This window comes from Schistocerca serialis, chromosome 8 (genome assembly GCF_023864345.2).
Source record: "Schistocerca serialis cubense isolate TAMUIC-IGC-003099 chromosome 8, iqSchSeri2.2, whole genome shotgun sequence".
NCBI classification, from domain to species: domain Eukaryota; kingdom Metazoa; phylum Arthropoda; class Insecta; order Orthoptera; family Acrididae; genus Schistocerca; species Schistocerca serialis.
In genome coordinates, this window is record NC_064645.1 from 446,765,545 (window position 1) to 446,786,198 (window position 20,654).

Sequence of the window (20,654 nt, forward strand, 5' to 3'; positions counted from 1 at the left end):
TTTGCTTAAAACGCCACACTACATATTACAATAAGATTTAACCTTGTCACAATCTCTGTTGTTGTTTCATGATAAGTAGAGGTTTCTCTTCATTTACGATTTATGTTTAAGTAGCCTTTCCCTGCAGTTTCACTCACATACTTGTTTGACACATATATTGCATACATCTCTTCCTTGTGACACTCTGCATCTACCCCTTCCTCCCCTATCTCTATTCACCTCATTTCAGTTCGCCTTTTCAATCCCCTCTCCCTCTCTCTGTCTCTGTCTCCTCCATCTCTCTGACTATTTTCTCTTCTGCTCTCTGTACATCTCACACTGCCTTCTATCAGCGTCCTCAAGACACCTCTTTCCTTCTCCTCACCCTCTCGTTTGTCCATCTCCTCCTCCCCTCTCCCTCTCTGTGCATCACATCCTCTCTGTTCTTTCTGTCAGTCTCATGCTCCATATCTCTATCTATCACTTCCTACCCATCTATTAAGTCCAATACCTCCTCTCCCTCTTTTTCTGTACCTTTTCTCCTCTATCTATGTCTGCCTCTTTCTCCCCACTCTCTCTCAGTATCGATCTACACCCGATATCTATGCTCAGCAATGCCCATCCACACATGTACTCACTGCACAGCATGCCAGTATTGCATGGGAACATGCATCCAACCCTCTCTATCAGTCCACCTCCCTCACCCTGTTTACTAGTCCCTCACATCCCCCCCCCACCCACTTTCGCTCTACCACTTCCTCTCACTCTCTTCCTCTCCATCTCCTCCTCCCACCCTTTGCCCTCTCAAGTTCCTTTCCCTTTCTGACCATCTACTCTTTCTCCCTCTCTTCTCGTCCTTCTCCCCTTTGTCTGTTTCCATCTCCTTCCAGACCCTCTTTATTTTCCATCTCAGCAACCACTATTTCCATCTATCTATTCTTATCCCTCTCTCTCTCTGTCCATTTCCTTCTTCTCCTCTTGTCTGCCTCCCCGTATCCATCTTCACCTCCCAACATCCCCTCCTCTGGCTAACCAGACATACCTATCCACATGTGCAATCCCTGCGAAACAGGCCGGTAAAACATTTAGAAATTGCTCCCACAAGCATGTAGTGCATAACACCCTTTATGGCAGGTAGTGAAAAATGTTTTTCCGTATCTTCATTCCTATTGGAGCTATGTATTATGAACCCCACAGTGCTGATATTCATTCCTGTCTCCTGTTTGTATGACAAATATGTGTGTGTCTCATATAATGTACACATAACTTCTCTGCCCTCTCTTGGTGCATCTCCTCCCCCACTTGTCATCTCCACTTCAACCCCTGTTTGCCCATCACAACCTTCCAAACTCTCTCCATATTTCAGCCTCCTCCTCTATACAAGATTTCTCCTTCTCCTCCCTCCTCGTCTCTGCCTGACCCCTCTCTGTGTCCATCTTCTCCTGCACTATTCAGTGACCATTTCCCCTCCCGTCTCTTTCCCTCTACTCCTCGCCAAAATCTGTCACTCTTGTGCTCCCTCTGTCTATGCCCAAGACCTCATCACCCATCTTTTTGACCATCTCTTCCTTCTCGATATCTCTCTGAGCATCCCCTCCCAACTATTGGTCTAATTTCTCCTCTCTTCTCTCCTAATCCACATTCTCCTCTTCCTTGCTTGTTCATCTCATTTTCCCCTCCTTCTTTGCTTGTTCTTCTCCTACCGCTAAATCTCTGTCTATCTCCTCTGCCCCTGTCCTCCTGCCCTGTTAACGTTTCCATCCCAATTTGCCGTCTCTCTCTCTCTCTCTCTATGTACATCCTTTTGACTGCTCTTCTTATGTATTCCCTCCTACTCCATCTCTCTGTTCATCACTTCCACTATCCATCTCAATCTTCCCCACACCATGCTCATTCGCATATATATATATATATATAGTTCTTTCAAAACAGGTTAATGAAGAGAATAAACCACACTCTGGCAACAGACCTATAGCCAATGGCATTCTAAGTGGGGTTAAGACGAGTTTTTTTTCATATGGAAAGAAGTTTGATAAAGCAGCCAGATACTACTCCAAAAAGACACCTGTTGTGCATGGAAGAATACATATCAGAAGATGTAAAACCGTACTTTGCTCCTGATGTCTAGGCTATCCTGCAATACATGTTGATAAGGTGGCCATATACTACTAAAACACATCCCCCACGCTGTGTAGCCAACATGACAGGAGATATGACATGTAGGCTCAACAAAGAAGTTGATAAAGCAGCCTGACACTAATTCCAAAACGAGTCTTTCATGCAAAGAATCCTACTCGTCAGTGCTAGAAATAATTCCTTGCCCCTCATGTGTAGACCGCCCAGTAATGTACGTCGATAAGGCAGGCAAAAAACTTGTCCTTTTTTATTTTGATTCATCAGTCTCCTGAATATTTGGATGCAGCTCACCACGATTTCCTCTCCTATGCCAAATGTTTCATCTCATAGTAGCACCTGCAACCAATGTCCTCCATTATTTGCTTGATGTAGTTGAACAGATGTCTTCCTTTACAGTTTTTACTATATACAGCTCCCTCTTATACCATAGAAGTTATTCCCTGATAACATGATGTAGGTCTATGTGCAATTGTAATGTTTCTTTGACTTGTCTGTGTTTTCCATGTATGCATTTACTTGTCGATTCTGCAGAGAGCCTTACCAGTCCACCGAATTTTCAGCATTCCTCCGCAGCACAACATCCCAGATGCTTTAATTCTCATTCAGTACTGCTAAAACACAACACCTCTGGCTTGCAGTGTGTCCTATTGGTCAGGGGCTGGAAAACACTTTCTTGTCACTGAAGTGTAGACAACTCTGGAAAGCAAATCTTCAAGGTGGTAGATTCCAACGCAACATGCATGTTCCACAGGGCTACCTACGTAGCAGGAACTGAGAAAATCGCATTTTGCCCTTATCTCCTCTCCTTCCGAAGCTAGGATATTATAGACATCACAGTGTTGATCCTCACGAAATTTGCCTTTGTGTGCCAAATGTGAATGAACTCGATCCAGACGTACATGGGGAGTACTGGATATAGATACATATATATTATTTATAAATGTATAATACATTTAATAAACTTTTTGTGAGAAAGGTATGAAACATTTATTCTATGACATCTGTCAGGGAAAATTATATTAAAAACACTGTCGGTCTTGTCAGTTTTCAACTAATGAATTCAATAAAATGTGGAGTGCTACAACAGCAATACAACTCAAATATGTTTTTAGACAGGCCTGTTGCAGGGAATGAGAATGCATACACACCAAAGCCATCTTCATTGCCATACTGAAGGCCCAAGTAAATGAATGTTTACATTTTTATTACATTTGCCATACATATCACTGAAGACTAAGGACTCTCACGGTTATGATGGAGTGTCTAGTAGAATATTAAAGTACTGTGCTGCACAAGTTAGCCCTGGATTTAGCCATATTTGTAATTTTTCCTTTAGGAATGGTCAGTTTCTTGAGCGATTAAAGTACTCAGTAGTAAAGCTGCTTTATAAAAAGGGAGAAAGGGATAATGTAGATAATTTTAGACCGACTTCTATGCCATCAGTGATTGCAAAAGTTATCGAAAAGCCTGTGTATGCAAGGTTAATTGATCATTTTATATCACACGATTTGCTATCAAATGTATGGTTCGGCTTTAGAAGTCGTTTGACAACTGATAATGCTATATTAACTTTTCTCTGTGAGGTACTGGATGGAATAAACAAAAAGTTTCGAACGCTTGGCGTATTTTTTGATATAACAAAGGCATTTGATGGTGCTGATCACACAATTTTGCTCCAGAAGTTGGACCATTACAGAATAAGGGGAGTAGCTCACAATTGGTTCACCTCATACCTTAGCAATAGGCCACAAAAGGTCATTATGCACAATGTTGATAATGGCTGTGATGTGGGATCTGAGTGTGGTACTGTCAAGTGGGGGGTACCCCAGGAATCAGTGTTGGGGCCGCTCCTGTTCCTTATATATATGAATGATATGCCCTCAAGTATTATGGGTAACTCTAAAATATTTCTGTTTGCTGATGACACTAGCTTGGTAGTAAAGGATGTTGTGTGCAACATTGACTCGGTTTCAAGTAGAGCAGTACATGACCTCAGTTCATGGCTTGAGGAAAATAAACTAACGTTAAATCACAGTAAGACTCAGTTTTTACAGTTCCTAACACACAATTCAACAAAACCTGACGTTTTAATCTCACAGAACGGGCATATGATTAGTGAAACTGAACAGTTCAAATTCCTAGGTGTTCAGATAGACAGTAAGCTGAAGTGGAAGGCCCACGTTCAGGATCTAGTTCGAAGATTAATACTGCCATTTTCACTATTCGAAAGGTATCGAAAGTGAGTGATATTTCGACACGTAAATTAGTCTACTTTGCTTATTTTCATTCACTTATGTCGTATGGTATTATGTTTTGGGGTAACTATTCCCATTCTAGAAGGATATTTTTGGCTCAGAAATGGGCGGTTCGGGCAATAAGTGGTGTGAGTTCACAAACCTCTTGTCGACCTCTTTTCACGAGTCTGGGTATTTTGACATTGGCCTCTCAATATGTATATTCCTTATTGTCGTTTCTTGTTACGAATATTAGTTTATTTCCAACAATAAGCAACTTTCACTTGGTTAACACTCGGCAGACATCAAACCTCCATTTGGATCGGACTTCCTTAACTCTTGTGCAAAACGGTGTGCAGTATACTGCTGCATCCATTTTCAATAAGCTGCCACTCGAATTCAAAAATCTTTGCAGAAATCCACGCACTTTCAAATCGAAACTGAAGAGCTTCCTCATGGGTCACTCCTATTCTGTCGAGGAGTTCCTTGAAAAATTAAGATGATTCTCATTGTATTGCTGATAGCGTTTGCTTAAACTTATGGACTGATTTTCTTTCAGGTTCATGAACATATATTTTTATCTGTTATTACTTTTTATGTTGCAAGTTCATGTACTGACACGTTCCATGACCTTGGAGATTTGCTCCTCAATTTGGTCCTACGGAACTTGACATTTAAATAAATAAATGTAAAACAAATTATTATTGAACTAAAGACTCCATATTACTTGAACTGTGCAGATTCACTTTGCCTAGGTATGCTAACTAGATTCTCCTTTGAACCATGCTTTCATAACATGGCAAGTAATGTGTTGTACAAGCATATATGATTTGTGAGATTCAAGTGAAGGTTGCTGTGTCTGACTCCAAGAGTATATAACAGAACTGGAAAATAGTACAGCTGTTTAATATGGTCAAGGTCTGTTACATAAGTCTTTATCAGAATGTTCAGACTGGAAGTTGGAAATATGGTCTGTCCATCATATGTACCGAGAACTGAATGCATATCCAAAGGGCATCGTGGAAGTGAACCTCCTGATGCGAAACGATATTTCCACTTTTAAAACAACGTGTGGAATGTCTCTTCCAGAACGTTTCTTGCTTCGGCAAGCTAATTGTGTTCAATGTTTATTGTAAACTATACTCATTTTATGTGACTTGCAGTAACAACTAGAAAAATATGTTTAATATTTTTCAGTATTTTTTGTTTTAGTGTTGTTCCTTTGAAGTTGACATATTTTCTTCAGTAGTTCCAGAGTTCATCTTCACTTGGAATCTCTGCATCACAAATTCCAACAGGCAGGATAAAAATGTTTTACCTTCTCTGTGTTGTGTTCCTAATTGGTCTCATGTTTCTTATTGGGGTGGAATAAGGGTCTTCTGGTTCAAGTTTTTTTCCAGTGAAATGAAGTCTTTTATGAAGCACCCCAAATGTTTAGGTATCTTTTCTTTCTGAGTCATCAGTCTTTCCAATGGTTTCATGCCACTTGACATGAAATCTCCATCTGCACCAACTCCTTCATTGCAGAGTAGCACGCTCACTCTACGTCCTCAAGTACTTGATTGATCTACTCTGTCTTCTCCTACCGTTTTAATCCTACACAGTTCCCTCTAGTACGAAGGAGGTTATTTCTTCTTCCTTTACCACATGCCCTGCCAGGTGGTTCTCCTTACTGTCACTTTTTAATGTAAGTTCATTTCTTCGCCGACCCGTGAAGAGCCTCCTCAATACTTATCCTATCAACTTTACTTAATTTTCAGGATTTTTCTTTAGCGCCATATCTCAAACCCTTAGATTATCTTCCTCTCTGGGTGTCTCGCTATCCATCATTCAGCAACATACAATTCTGTAATCCAGCGATACATCCTCAGACATTTCTTCCTCAAATTAAGGCTTTCATTTGATACCAGTAGACTTCTTTTGGCCAAGAATGTCCTCTTTGTCTGTGCTTGTCTGATATTCATGTCCATCTTACTTCCTCCGTCATGCGTATTTTGCTTCCATTGTAGCAGAATCCCTTAACGTCATCAACTTCGTTATCACCTATTTTATCGCTGTTCTCATTTCTGCCACCTCCCAATACATTCGTCTCTCTTCGATTTACTCTTAACACACTTTCTGTACACAGTAGACTGTTCATTCAGTTCAAAATATCTTGTAACTCTTCTTCAGTGTGACTGAAGTTAGCAACGTCTTCAGCCACTCTTATTGATATCCTTTCATCCCGACTCGTAATTCTGCTCTTGAACCACTCTTATTCCCGTGACTGTTTTTTCGATGTATAGATTGAATAGTAGAGGCGAAAGATTACGTCCTGTCATGCTGAGCTCTTAGTTCATGGTCTTCAGCACCTACTATACATCTTTATCTTTGCAGGTACTGTGTATCACTCGTCTTTCCAAGCGACTTATTCCTACTTTCTTCAGAATTTCGAACATCTTGCCGAGTTTTACATCTCAAAAGCTTTTACAAGGTCGACTAATTCTATTGCACTATCTTGATTTTAATGCTAGCAATTAGTGAAACTGACTCAGCCCCATAATATACCTGAAAGACTGCTGTTAGATGGCGTCTTTTACAATAATGAAATGTTGATTTTTTTTATATTTTTCTCATAGATCCTAGCTCATAGAAAAGGTGTTGATCTAGCAATCCAGTTCACTTCGTAATTAGGTGTTGTTGTTTCAGTCGCAGCGATGCCCCTTATGGAGGAGAGGACGTCGTGTTATTTACGACGGGCTTCTACTGGATAAGTGGAATAGCGTTCACGGTGTGGTGTGTGGGCACCGGGATGAAATGCATTGTGACGTCGGAGTTCAGTCCTGAAGCTGTTCTGGAAGACATAGAGAGATACAAGGTTAGACCAGTAGTTCAAATAATATTACCTGTTCGTGAGAGAGTATAGTCAGAACAAAACGGAGAACCAAGGTATCTGTTATGGGTATGTACTACACTTGAGGACTCTCCTTTCCTTGTTGGTTTTTCAAGTCTCATATAAAGTTTCAGGTTGGTCTTTTCCATCCTCATATGGGAATACTTTCTATAGGTATTATAATTAAAACTCTTAGACATTACTCATCATCTGCCAATCAAGAGAATTTCAGGTTCAGTGACTACAGCTAATTGTTGTGTAACAAAACAGCTCAGTTCAGAACCTATTATCGAACCTTGGTTCGTCTCCCGTACTGTGTTATCATTTACAGAGCGTCCGCGTCACATGTAGTACTGGGATTTGTCAAATAAAGTACTTGTGGAGTCTGCACCAGGCACGGGTCCAAAGGATACGATCTCAAGACGGGCAATCCTGGATTTACTTGAGCAATTTGATCAGTTCATGGCACTGTCCAGACAAATCTGTTAATGAGGACTCTGTTATATGAAGAGCATGTACTAGTTATAATGGTTTGGTTCAATCACGAAAAATCCTGGTTGGCATCTACAAACAACTACTGTGGCTTAAGTTTCGAACTAGTTAATAGCCCGCGCTGATTCCATAAGGGATTTAGCCAAATCATAACTCATCACAAACACTTGCATACTAATTCGCAAACCTCTTGCACAATGAGTGCGTCACGTATCAGGTCTCACTTATTATTTAGTGACTTTTTTAAGTTGCCTCTCGCTCTTCTATTAATTTAGGTTTCCCTCAGAGTGACATATAATATTTTTATTAGTGACTAATTTCGAAAATTTTATTTCATTCTCAATCGATTACCTACTTTAGAAGATACAATGTCATTAGCAAAACATAAAATACAAAATGTTTAGTTACATAAATTATTTTCAATCATTTTGTGTGCACGGTTTACAGTAATAGAATATATTTTTATGACATATCTCGATTTGTAATTTTTTACTTTAAATAACAGGTTTTTTTTGCACCAGGTCAATACAACAAATGCTGTTTAATCATATTGTCAGTACCTTGGTATATCCAAAATTCCACTGTTGTCTTTATTTCTGTATATATTAAAATTTGACAGACGTCATCAGTTGTTTGTTATGTCTTCATAATTCATATCGTCTGCCTCGAGATTTGAATGTACCGAGACAATCGTAGTATAGCGAAATAATGTTTGTTGTATTAATCTGATGCTAAAAGAAACTTGTTCTGTACAGTCAGATATAACAAATTCAGGTACGTCATAAAGGATTTATTGCACTACTAGAGCATAAGCACAAAAAAGTCTGAAAATTATGTATGTAACTAAACGTATTGTATTTCACGCTTTGTGCGCGGTAGAAAGTGCCCAAAACTTGACACCTATTTGGTTTATGATTTTAAAACATTTAAAGTAGTAAAACATTGTTTTTTAAAGGCATGCAATATTTAATGTATTACGTTATACACAATTTACCTTTAACTCTTAAAAGAACATTAAGAAATAACATGAAAGGCCGGCCGGTGTGGCTATGCGGTTCTAGGAGCTTCAGTCTGGAACCACGTGACCGCTACGGTCGCAGGTTCGAATCCTGCCTCGGGCATGGATGTGTGAGATGTCCTTAGGTTAGTTAGGTTTAAGTAGTTCTAAGTTCTAGGGGACTGATGACCACAGATGTTAAGACCCATAGTGCTCAGAGCCATTTGAACCATAACATGAAAGAGCATTTTCAGAAACCTTTCACGCAGAGCGTTCCAAAATCGGATCCCTTCTGAAAATAAGCAAAATAACAATAATCAAAACTGGTAAAAGGTACTAAATTGGACAAAACATAACATCATTTGAAAGTAGACGTAATATAATATCCTTCAGAAGGGTATCGCATTCCTCAGTATTTCTTTTGCTGAATCCAACAGCCCTGCTGACGGATGTTCCTACAGACTTTCTTTCTCAAGTAAGTGTGAGTAAACCAAAAGAAAGACGAGTTCATAGCAAAACAACGCGAAACCACATCTTTTTCTAGATCCTTACCCAGAATTGTAGGTCTGCCAATTTAGCTTTTGCTGCCTTCTGAGATGTACCCTAGTGCAAATTGAAAACCCTCATACGTGTTGTTTTGGAACATTAAGCTGTTTACCGGCGTTATTGCAACCCATTTGCTTTTCCTGAACATTGTCAATGGCTTTAGTAATTTTAGAAGGACGACACATTCATGAACCTTCGATATAATCTTCTTCAGATCTGCAATAGAATTACAAAAGAATAAGAGTGCGTATTGATACAGACTTTAATCATGTAAATGTCAGGAGCCCGGTTTCAGAAACTGAAAGGGATCCAGTTTACGTAACTACTACCCATATTTTGCTAACTAATAATATTTTACCAAAACTTCTAAACGATAAGTGTAACTTAAACATTAACATGAAGCTCTACTATTCTAGAACGCATGAATGTTGAAAGGCTTACCTGTTAATTTCAAGGAGATATACCGAAAAAATAGAGGACAATATAAAAAGTCTTTCCGATGTAATCAAGTGATAATTAACAAGAGAAGCGGCTGTCTGTGCATTCCGCTACAGAATGGTACAAGTCTAAATTACAACTTACACTTGTTTTCTATAGAGTTCAGGAGAATGCAGAGCCAAGAACCAGTAACACCACATAATTTTTGGGGGTGGGGGTAGGAAAATCCAGTTTAGTAAACTTTCTTTTATCATCGTACCTGAAATTATAGGTAATCATTTGAGAATGAACGAAAATGTCCGAAAATAGTCAGTAATAAAATATCACGTGGAAGTGTGGCATAAGACTTAATTAATAAATTACAAATATATTGAATTGATGATTGCTCATTACACCAACACAATGTTGAAATTTTTGCTCAATAGGACAGAAACCCTTGTCAGAGTTAAATTCTTTGATTTCCTTGTCTTTCTAGTCATATTTCAATTTGGCGATTTATCTGAAATGTAATAATAATAATAATAATAAGACTATTTTCAATTTGAGGTGATAATGCTCTCCATGTCTGTGTCAAAACAAGAACACTCCTCGGTGATACTGAATTGTGGAAAGAGCAGAGAACATCACATGTAGATAGTAGACACAGCTCTCGATTCACTAAACAAGTAAACCAAACGTCACATTGTAAATATGACATAAATTCATTTTTGTGGAGGAACTGGGAATGATGGGCAAGAAAATGAAATGAAGCGTAAAATCAGATAATTAATACACTAAATTAAAATTTAACGAGTGAAAAACTCTTACAAAGGTAGATGCACAGAGAAGATTTTAGTATAGAAAGCACTTTTTCAAAGAGATCAAGAAGGTAGGGTTTCACCGCCGGTATCTGTGTCCAAGTAGAATTTTATTTTATTTGCGTTAGCCTGGGGTCCAAGACATAATTCGATGCTTGCTGTTTCGTCTCCCAATCCAGGGTACATCATCTGTGGCTATAAGGACTCAAAGAGCAATTTCAGACTTAAGAATCTCAGTAAACCGGACTGTTTTTGTGTATCCATGCTTTAGGCGTATCGTGACGTCGTCAGACCACTGCCTTTAGGTGCAGATCCCAGGCAGACGGGCTCAGTGGTGATAAACCGCACGGCAGTGGCCATTGGTAACTGGCTACAGCCGTGAGCTGTTTATTGAAAAGTAGTTGTTTTCTAATCAACTTTATAATTTGTATTTAATTTAACTGGACGGAATTCTTTTCAGTGGCATGTCTGCAGTAGTACGACCACAGTGCAGGTAAGTTGCGCGCCGCTCGTTGTTTCTGCTGTAGTGCGAGGAGATGTGGAATAGGAAAGGGTTGCGCTCAGTGGCTTGTGTCGCGTCAGCCATCATACTATAATTGCACTCTGAGACTGCCGAGCTACACCGCCATGTCTTACGGGGCACGTAATGGTGGCAGTATTGACACTGTTTGTTTTATTGACCGCTTAGACCCACAAACGGTTAATTTCAATCATTTTTTTCTTTGTAAGTTGTATTTGTTCTTTCGATTTCCTATGGCCTCTCTCTTCAGCCTTGTGTAGTATCTACTGGATCATGATAAAATAACTGTATCGAAGAAACGAATTTGATGATTCCCTGGTCCCACTACAGTACCTGCTTCAACAGAGGTGTCCCAGACAATTATTGCCCTCGTGTTGCTTAAGTCAAATTTTACTAGCTCTTTTTGTAGTTCCTATGTACAGTTGACTGCATATGAAAGAGATTTTATACAGACTGCTGTGGTCAGTGGAGAGCGTATGTCCTTCGTGGTGCGAAGTATTTACACATAGTTCTTGTTAGTTTAAACAATGTCAATATTACGAATTCTTAGAATCTTTACGATGCTATGACTGTGCCTAGGAATAGGAAAAAAGTGTCCGTTTCGTTGGTTCTTTGTCAGTAGATGCTCCGGATCTTTTAGGCTGTTTGCCCTATTTATCTTAAATGATCGAACTTTTGCTTTAAGTACTGTGGCTTTTAGAATCTTTAAGCGCAACCCACCAGTACTTTAAACTTTCCTGTTCTTCGTTTGGGATGATGACAGGAATTCACGTAACTGGATTTGCTATGGAGTTTGGACCCTAAAGCTCCGTCACGTTTCCTAGGTACTTGCAAGTCCTAAGCTGAAATTGGATCTTTTTCTCTTTTTCCGTAGTGAGCTTTATATCAGGATTAATATCATTCAAAAAATGCTGAGAATTCTTTTCCCAGTGAGGTCATACAAGGAAAGTATCATCAATATACTGACACCAAAAAAGAGAGTTTTTCTTCATGACCATCTTAAGGGCTGTTTATTCGACTTTTTACGTTATAGAAGACGCAACAACTGCACTTGATAGGTTATCTATACTCACGACCTCTAATGCTCATGTAACTTGTGCTGTTCAAAGTAAGTTGATACGAGACAATATTTAAACACACCTCATCGGGAGATCACATAGGTCCTTGTTAACGCGATCTAGAATACATACAAGTACAAAAAGAGGCATTTACACCTGGTTTAAGGAACACAAGAGCAAGAGTCATCTTGGAAACAGGGATAATTCGAAAGTAGGAGATAATGCACAAGCACCAAATTCGTTTCTCCGACATTATGATTTGATCAAGATCGAGTTATTAATATGTTACGCAATACGAATTGAGAAACACTTTTCAGGGAAAAAAGGAAGTAGTTAAGTTGGATAGCGAATGGGCGTTACGGCTAAACAAAGCACGCAGCACCAAATCTTAACAGGACAAGCTCAACAACAGAAGTCAGCGCGACTTTGTGATCTTAGACAGTTGTCAGACTACATCACCCGCTTTATTTGCAGTTTTTCTTCCCACTCGTAAATCTTGAATGGAATGGGAAATGGGGATAAAGAAAGTGGTAACAGAAGCACCCACCGCCACACACCGTAAGGTGGTTTGCGCAGTACAGATGTACATCTACGTTACCACTCTGCAGTACGCTTATGCGGCTGATTCTATTTCTCAACCGTTTCACTCTTGAACAGTGCCGCAGGAAAAACGGACACCTAAATATTTTTTTGCTGAATCTGATTTCTCCTATTTTATTACGACAATAATTTCTTTCCACGTACTTCGGTAATAAAACAATATTTTCGCATTTGGGAAGATCGTTGGAGATTCAGATATCACTTTTGTTTTACTTGATATCTTTCCGTCAACTACAACGAACTGTTACCTTTCTGACAGGAAGTGGCGAATCCAGTCCCATTACTGAGACAATACGCCACTGGCACGCAATATGATTAGAAGCTGCTTGTCAGTAACAGTATCAATAGCTCTCTGGAACTGTAAAAATAAGAAATGACTGTGAACGCTTCTGTGGATGACACTCATTCGTTCGTGAGAATAAAGAGGTACTTGCGTTTCAGAATAACGATTAATTCTGAACGTGTGGTGAATGTGTGTTGACGGATAGTTGTCTCAGAGGAATTTCACAATGTGCTGACACAGTATACGTTCCAAAATCCTGCTGCAAATCGCCGTCCGCGGAATGGTTCTGCAATTCATCGGACTGCTCTGACTTCCTTTCTTGGGCACTGGTATAACATGCGCAACTCTCAAGTCTTTAGGTACGGATCTTTCGTTCTGCGAGCGGTTGTATATGTTAAGTATGAAGCTAGTGGACCGGAGGACTTGTCTTTATTAAGTGATTTCAGTTGCTGCGCTACACCGAGAATATTTGCTTATAACTTAGTCGTCTTCTTTGGTGAAGGAATTTCGGAAAACAGTATTTAGTAACTTAGCTTAAGAGCCACTTTCATGGGTAACATTACCAACGCTATGATGTGAATTATGGATTGTGCACTGCCGCTGGTATGCTTGACGAGACCAGAATATCTTTAGGTTTTCTTACATATTTCAAGACAGTTTCGTTGTGGAACCTATTAAAAGCATCTCGCATTGTAGTCTGCGACAAATTTAGAGCTTTTGTAAAACTTGGTCAATCTTGGGGTTTTACGTTCTTTCAAATTTGGCGTGCTATTTACGTGGTTCCTGCAACCGTGTTCTGATCTGTTTTATGTACCATGCTGGGTCAGTTCCGTCTCGTATTAGTTAATTTCGTACAAATCTCTCCACTGCCTGCGGTACTATTTTTTTAAATTTAAGTCACATTTGGTCTGCACTTACATAGTTAGTCCGGAGGGAATGGAAGCTGTCTCTTAGGAAGGCGTCAAACGAATTTTGATCGGCTTTTGTAAAGAGTTACATTTTGTGTCTATTGTTGGTTGATTTTGTTGTTGCGGTATTCAGTGTCGCTGCAACTAGCTTGTGGTTACTGTGTCTGTCAAAATGCTACCTATTTGCTAGGGATTAATCGTTGCTTAGAGGCCGAGTATGTTTACGCAACTATTTACACTTCGAGTGGGATTCTGAACGATCTGTCCACACTAAATTCTGGAAAACACATTTAATACTGATTGAGACGATGTTTTGTGCCTACCACCGACTTTAAGCAAGTAATTTCCGCATCATATCGAGTGTATATTTAAGTCACAAATCATGTGTAGCTATATGAGTGGAGTAAGCATTTGAGATGAGACTTAAGTCTTCATCTGAGTCAAGAGGTCAGTGAAAGTAAGCATTCTATAATTAATTCCAGTTGTTAAGTATAGACTCTACCATCCTGAGTAAGAGAAAGTATCTACTTCATTTTCGCCACAAGACAGACTACTTCTAAGAGCAACAAACACGGCGCCACCACTGTATTTTATATATCCTCTCTGATCACCGCTAGGTTCGTGGTAAAAATTTCGGCTGAACTCACTTGCAACTTTAGCCAGCATTAGTACTTATAACGTTTTATGCTTCAGTGCTTTCTATTATGATCTGGAGCTCTCCTCCTGATAGCCGGCCGAAGTGGCCGCGCGGTTCTGGCGCTGCAGACTGGAACCACGAGACCGCTACGGTCGCAGGTTCGAATCCTGCCTCGGGCATGGATGTGTATGATGTCCTTAGGTTAGTTAGGTTTAACTAGTTCTAAGTTCTAGGGGACTAATGACCTCAGCAGTTGAGTCCCATAGTGCTCAGAGCCATTTGAACCATTTTTCTCCTCCTGATACAGCCGTAAACGTGATCGTTGCAGGGGTACTTATAAAAAGTTCGGGCTGTTCAGCTGTCTGAAACTGCTATCGGTGTCCTTATACCCTGTGGTGATGGCTAGGAGACGATGCGTTAGGCAGCGAAATATGATTTGGACCACGGCGTACAGCTCATGAAACAAAGTGTACCAAGAAAAAAGACCACCAGAATACTGGGGGAAGCAAACGAATAGGGACATGAACAGAAGAATAAAAATACCGAGAATAGAACAGAAGGTGGGGCACATGCTAGTGTTACCACACACCAAGGAGAGGACACATATGATTTGGGGAGCTATACTCGTTTAAACTGATTATCGTGTAAAAATACTTAATAAAGAAATTCCTCATTTTAGGAATGTGACGAAAGATCTGTAAATATGACACATTGGTAGAAGATATGTTAAACATGATCTGCTACTGGAATAAACTTCAGATTATAATGGAACGGATAGACGGGTCGGAGAAAATGTTCATAGATTCAAAGCCGATGACAATCATGCCATCAAATCAACGTTACATCTTAGTGGTATTTACGCATCTGTTGTCGCCGGAGAGGTAATAAAATTTGATTCCTATATGTGAATACTCTATTGGGGAGGATTATTTAAGCCTGTCAACTACCAAGATTAAATTCCCTACACAGATCTTTCTCGGGGACACAGTCGACTGACAGTAATGAACTTAAATCTCTTCATAGAGTTACAGTGAGCAAAGTATGTCACTGCATACCGTGTATAACAGTGGCGACAACCATTCCAATATTAGCTATTTTACAGTGTAGAGGAAAAATTTCAATTTTTGAAATTCGGTTAAGTTTAGCTTTTAGTTTAAGGATTTTGGAAATTATTGTAGTGATGATGATGTGTGTAGAAATGCGGAAAAAGTATGATAATGCTTGGTATCGAGTACTTCCATATCAATATCTTTTTTTACTCCATACTTTTCAATAGATATTCTTACTGATACCAGTTCTTTAAGCAGGTACCGCACTGAATAAATAAACAGATAAAAGGAGACATGCAAGTAGGTAGAACTATTCAGCCAGGCAGAACTAAGTGTGCACAGAAGCATATCACAGTTGACAAATAGGATCTCAAGTCTGTTGATCAGTTAAAGTATGTGCAAGTTGACACAGTTGTTATACACATATACCAATTGATGTATCAGAAAGAATTGCTGCTGGCTAGACATATCTACATGCCCTCAGAGATATCTCCAGTTCTAATGCCATACCACATTCTGCGAAAACGAGAACGCCTCATTATCCTCTACGGTTCAGAAAGCGGGACATCGACAAAAAGGGAGAGGCATAAGTCCTAAGACATGAAAGAATCGCGATGAGAAGAATTAGGGACCCGCTGGCAGGCGGAGATCCTTGGAGAGCAGGAAATAATAACGAAGTTTGTGAGATCTTCAACAAGAGCAACGTTTTACAATATCAACAGATAAAAAGTCTCCAATGGGCAGATCACGTAATCCATAGGCCACAGATCTGATCCCTAAGCAAGCATTCACTGTCCACTTTACGACAAAAAGATCTTTGGGCAGGACAAGAAACAGATGGAAGGTGACGCATAGAAAGATGCGGAAGCTTTGAATGTAGTCAGTTACGGGGAAACAGCAACGGACAGAATGCAATGGTAGCTGATAGTTGACATAGCACTTTGTCTACAGGACCAGTGGCAGCTAGATAAGTAAGCGTGTACGTCATGATCCTAGTAATGTAATAAACTATTCTTGACACTAAACTAAAATTTTGGTCACGTGATTCACTTCAAACAGTTTAAACAACTGAACACACGAGGACCAACATACCAACATTTAAGGAGTGCGTGCCCATAAGCAGAATTATATCAGTTGTCACATGGTTGAAAGAAATCGTACGGCAAAGCGCTTGCAGACAAACAGAGTGCTAGCACGATCGAGCCCCGGTGGGACCGAAGATTTTTCAATCTGCGTTTTAACCTAGCTTTCACGTCACAACGATGTAAGGCGGCAACAGAAAGGATACGTCGTTCGAGCTACATGTTTAGTTGTGGGTCCCCTTTCCCTGTTGAATGACTGGGTTATGTTACGGAAATTCGCCGAAGTGGCGTCCAATTGAAATACTTGTACCAGGTCCCTGAGGCACACGAATTATTATTATTACTGATAAAAGTACAACGAAATGACTTAAGTAAGCCCAACGATCACCCTGATGACAGTGTAGTAGACACTTTAAAGATGAGCTTAATAAGCAAATAGAACGCAGTTTTGAAAAAAACTGAAGATGATTATTTGGCAACAATAATCTGCTTGCTTCACCCAAGATTGAAAAATATTTTCAGTATTCCAGAGCTTGCATTAGGGCAAAATCTACAACAAGTCGTCTATCAGCAACAAGTGTTGGTACAAACGCTGCACCATTAGCAGCGAAGCAGGCTGTGATCCCTTTTTCAAACGGTATACGACTTCCGGCGTCATCACAAGTAAACGAAAGCAAAGTAAACGAAGCAGCTCCCTCTTTCGAACCTGCTCTGCCTGATCAAAATGACCCAATGAACTAGTCTGTGATACCTGTGGCATCACTGTTGGATAAACGTTTAGAGAAGTGAGAAGACATATCATTTTATTCCCCCAGTTCTGTAAGCTTGCAATGAGTATCTGAAGATTTCAACAACATTAGTAATCTCCAAGCTTTTATTTTCAAAGTTAACCAATGCGTTGTCAGTGCTAAGTAAAAGATTGTCAGCGAGACGACTGGACATATAAAATGTTGTTTTTTAGTGACTACAGTACACAGAGTGATAAATGAAGGTTTAGGTACGAATTAATTTATTTTGCTTTTGGTACTGTCCAGTTGTTTTCTGATAATCTGTTATGTAATTTTAAATTTGTTCTTCCTATTTTAAAAAAAAATCTATAATGAAATTAAAAAGTTGCTTTATCTAAAGCTTGTATTATTCCGCTTAAGACTTGTGAAAATCGATTGCGCTCTATCACAGATAGATTGAAAAATAAATAGAAATGGAGAAATGAGAGCAGACAGAATACCTAACCCTTTCATCAATCCTATACACCGATACATGAACATAGCGATGCTTCTATGATTACTATAACTTTCTTGCGATGTTATTTATGAGTAACACCTTCCATACACAATGAGCTAAGGTAGATATACTTTATTTCCCAAAACCTGTTTTCGGGTTTATAACACCTGATACAGAGCAAAACAACTGTATGTTCATCGATTTATACAAATTGATAACTGTGCCTGTAGCAGCACTTACTAAAGTAGCTCTGTAGCAATGACATGCATATCAGTTAGTACGATAGGATTTAACTACCACAAGAAAGTGGTTCAACAAATATGGTAATGTCACATGCTAATATAGTGGTTTTCAATTACGGAACCCAAGATTTAACACGGTCTTTTAAAAGACCTGACACACTTAAACCAAAAACTTAGGTCAAATGTAACAAGGAGTAGCACAAATTTAGTAAAAATGTTTGAACGGTTTTAAATATCCGAAGCTAACAGAATGATTTTAAATTATAAACCAATGATTAAATTAGTCCTTTCCGAGAGCAGTCAAATTTAAGGAAATACAAGTGTCAGCAAAAGGCCTGGCTAAATACGGAGAGCTTGATTAAGAAAGGCCACTGAACAAAAAAGTATCCAAACCAAAAGGCCAAAATACGTGTACTCTGAAAAGATTTTGGCCCACACGAACCTATTAAGAAAAGACAACTTAAGCAACAGTCGCCGTGCAGAAGAACAAAAAAATGGCTCTGAGCACTATGGGACGCAACTACTGAGGTCATCAGTCCCCTAGAACTTAGAACTACTTAAACCAAACTTACGTAAGGGCATCACACATATCCATGCCCGAGGCAGGATTCGAACCTGCGACCGTAGCGGTCGCGCAGTTCCAGATTGTAGCGCCTAGAGCCGCTCGGCCACCTCGGCCGGCATAGAAGGACAGCTTCACACAAGTTTAGGGCAGCAGCGAATCCCAAATGCTGGTCAATAATATCGTGCCGCTGGTGCACCGAACCAACTGCAAGCGTAGACTGCAGAAATAGTAGCTGACTCACCAGGGGATGCCTAGAAACATCAAAAGGTCAGTTGTTACGACAGCACATTTTCAGCAAATAGCTGCCTAAACTTGCGTGCGCGATGGTGAGCATGAAATGATGATGAAGACAATACAACACCCAGTCCACGAGCTGATAAAATCTCCAAATCCGCCGGGAAAAAACCCGAACCCGCTGCATGAGAGTCAAGCACCTTACCACTCGGCTAAGCAAGCGAACAAACCAACCACTAATAGATTATCACCACAATCTCCACACCCAAGGATCACAAGTAAGTTACACAGGGCCCTCGCGAGTCCCGAAACAGGCAGGCCCAAACAGTTTGTAAAAGATATACATACTGCACTGATGGTGAATCCAAACTTCTCCGAAAGCACAGATTCACCACTCACGGTAAAATTACTTAGGGCAAGGCAGTAACAACAGAGCTGACTAATGCTGCCCAACTTGATCACACAAAACGGCTCGACAACAGGGAAGAGGTGCCAATTCAGTGCACCGGAAACAGCTAATCATAATGGAAGTCGTTCCGTTGTAACGGATCTCTCAAGCCTATTCAGTCAAGACACCGACCACGGGCGCTTGACAACGCACATTTTCTCCAACCGACTTCCTTCCTCCTTGCACTCGGTGACTGTTCGTTCCACACTCGCTCACCTCGAAAACATTTCAGAGTTTCATACCAGAAGACCAAGCGCAAGAGGGCCGATTGGCGACCAGAGGGAAAACGAAACAAGGATTCGATCTACAGACCGCAATCGATATGAGCCAACACGGCTCACGGAGTATATAGTTTGTAATGTATGCTATTGCTGACATATCTTCGGGAGTGATATTTCTTGATAATGTATGACTCCCTAACTGTCACATTGTGTAAACAGTCTACGTTACCTGACTTTTGTTACTTCTAAGGTAGCATTTATGTATATCTGTGACGTGCAGTGTTTTTCTTTTGTTCACTGTTGGTATATGAATTTATAACATACAAAAAAGTATAACATTCCAAAATAGTAAAACGTATCAAGTCAAATTAGGCAATTTTAGACCCAGGACATAAACACTGAACCAAAATTATTGTTTTCCTGTTTCGTACTTTTTGTGTATCGTCTCTTCATATAGGCCTACCTACTGTCAAAGTGTAATTTACATATGTGAATGTGTGTCACATATACAGGGTGTTACAAATAGCTACGGCCAAATTTTCGGGAAACATTCTTCATGCACAAATAAAGAAAAGATGTTATGTGGACATGTGTCCGGAAACGCTTAATTTCCATGTTGGAGCTCTGTTTAGTTTCGTACTCTACTGTACTTCCTCGATTCACCGCCATGATTTCATACGGGGTACTCTACCTGTGCTGCTAGAACATGTGCCTTAACAAGTACGACACAACATGTGGTTCATGCACGATGGAGCTCCTACACATTTCAGTCGAAGTGTTCGTACGCTTCTCAACAACAGATTCGGTGTCCGATGGATTGGTAGAGGCGGACCAATTCCATGACCTCCACGCTCTCCTGACCTCAACCCTCTTGACTTTCATTTATGGAGGCATTTGAAAGCTCTTGTCTACGCAATCCCGGTACCAAATGTAGAGACTTTTCGTACTCGTACTGTGGACGGCTGTGATACAATATGCCATTCTCCAGGGCTGCATCAGCGCATCAGGGATTCCATGCGACGGAGGGTGGATGCATGTATCCTCGCTAACGGAGGACATTTTGAACATTTCCTGTAACAAAGTGTTTGAAGT

General features: G+C 40.0%; 1 protein-coding gene across 1 annotated transcript in view; it reads left to right on the plus strand.

The window, feature by feature from the left end:
• The window catches only part of LOC126417057 (uncharacterized), a 113,186-nt gene that overhangs the window by 42,781 nt on the left and 49,751 nt on the right, over window positions 1-20,654 (plus strand). Inside the window, exon 4 of the mRNA XM_050084950.1 lies at window positions 7,038-7,206. Within this exon, the coding sequence (XP_049940907.1) occupies window positions 7,038-7,206 (169 nt within the window). The remainder of the gene's footprint in view (window positions 1-7,037; window positions 7,207-20,654) is intronic.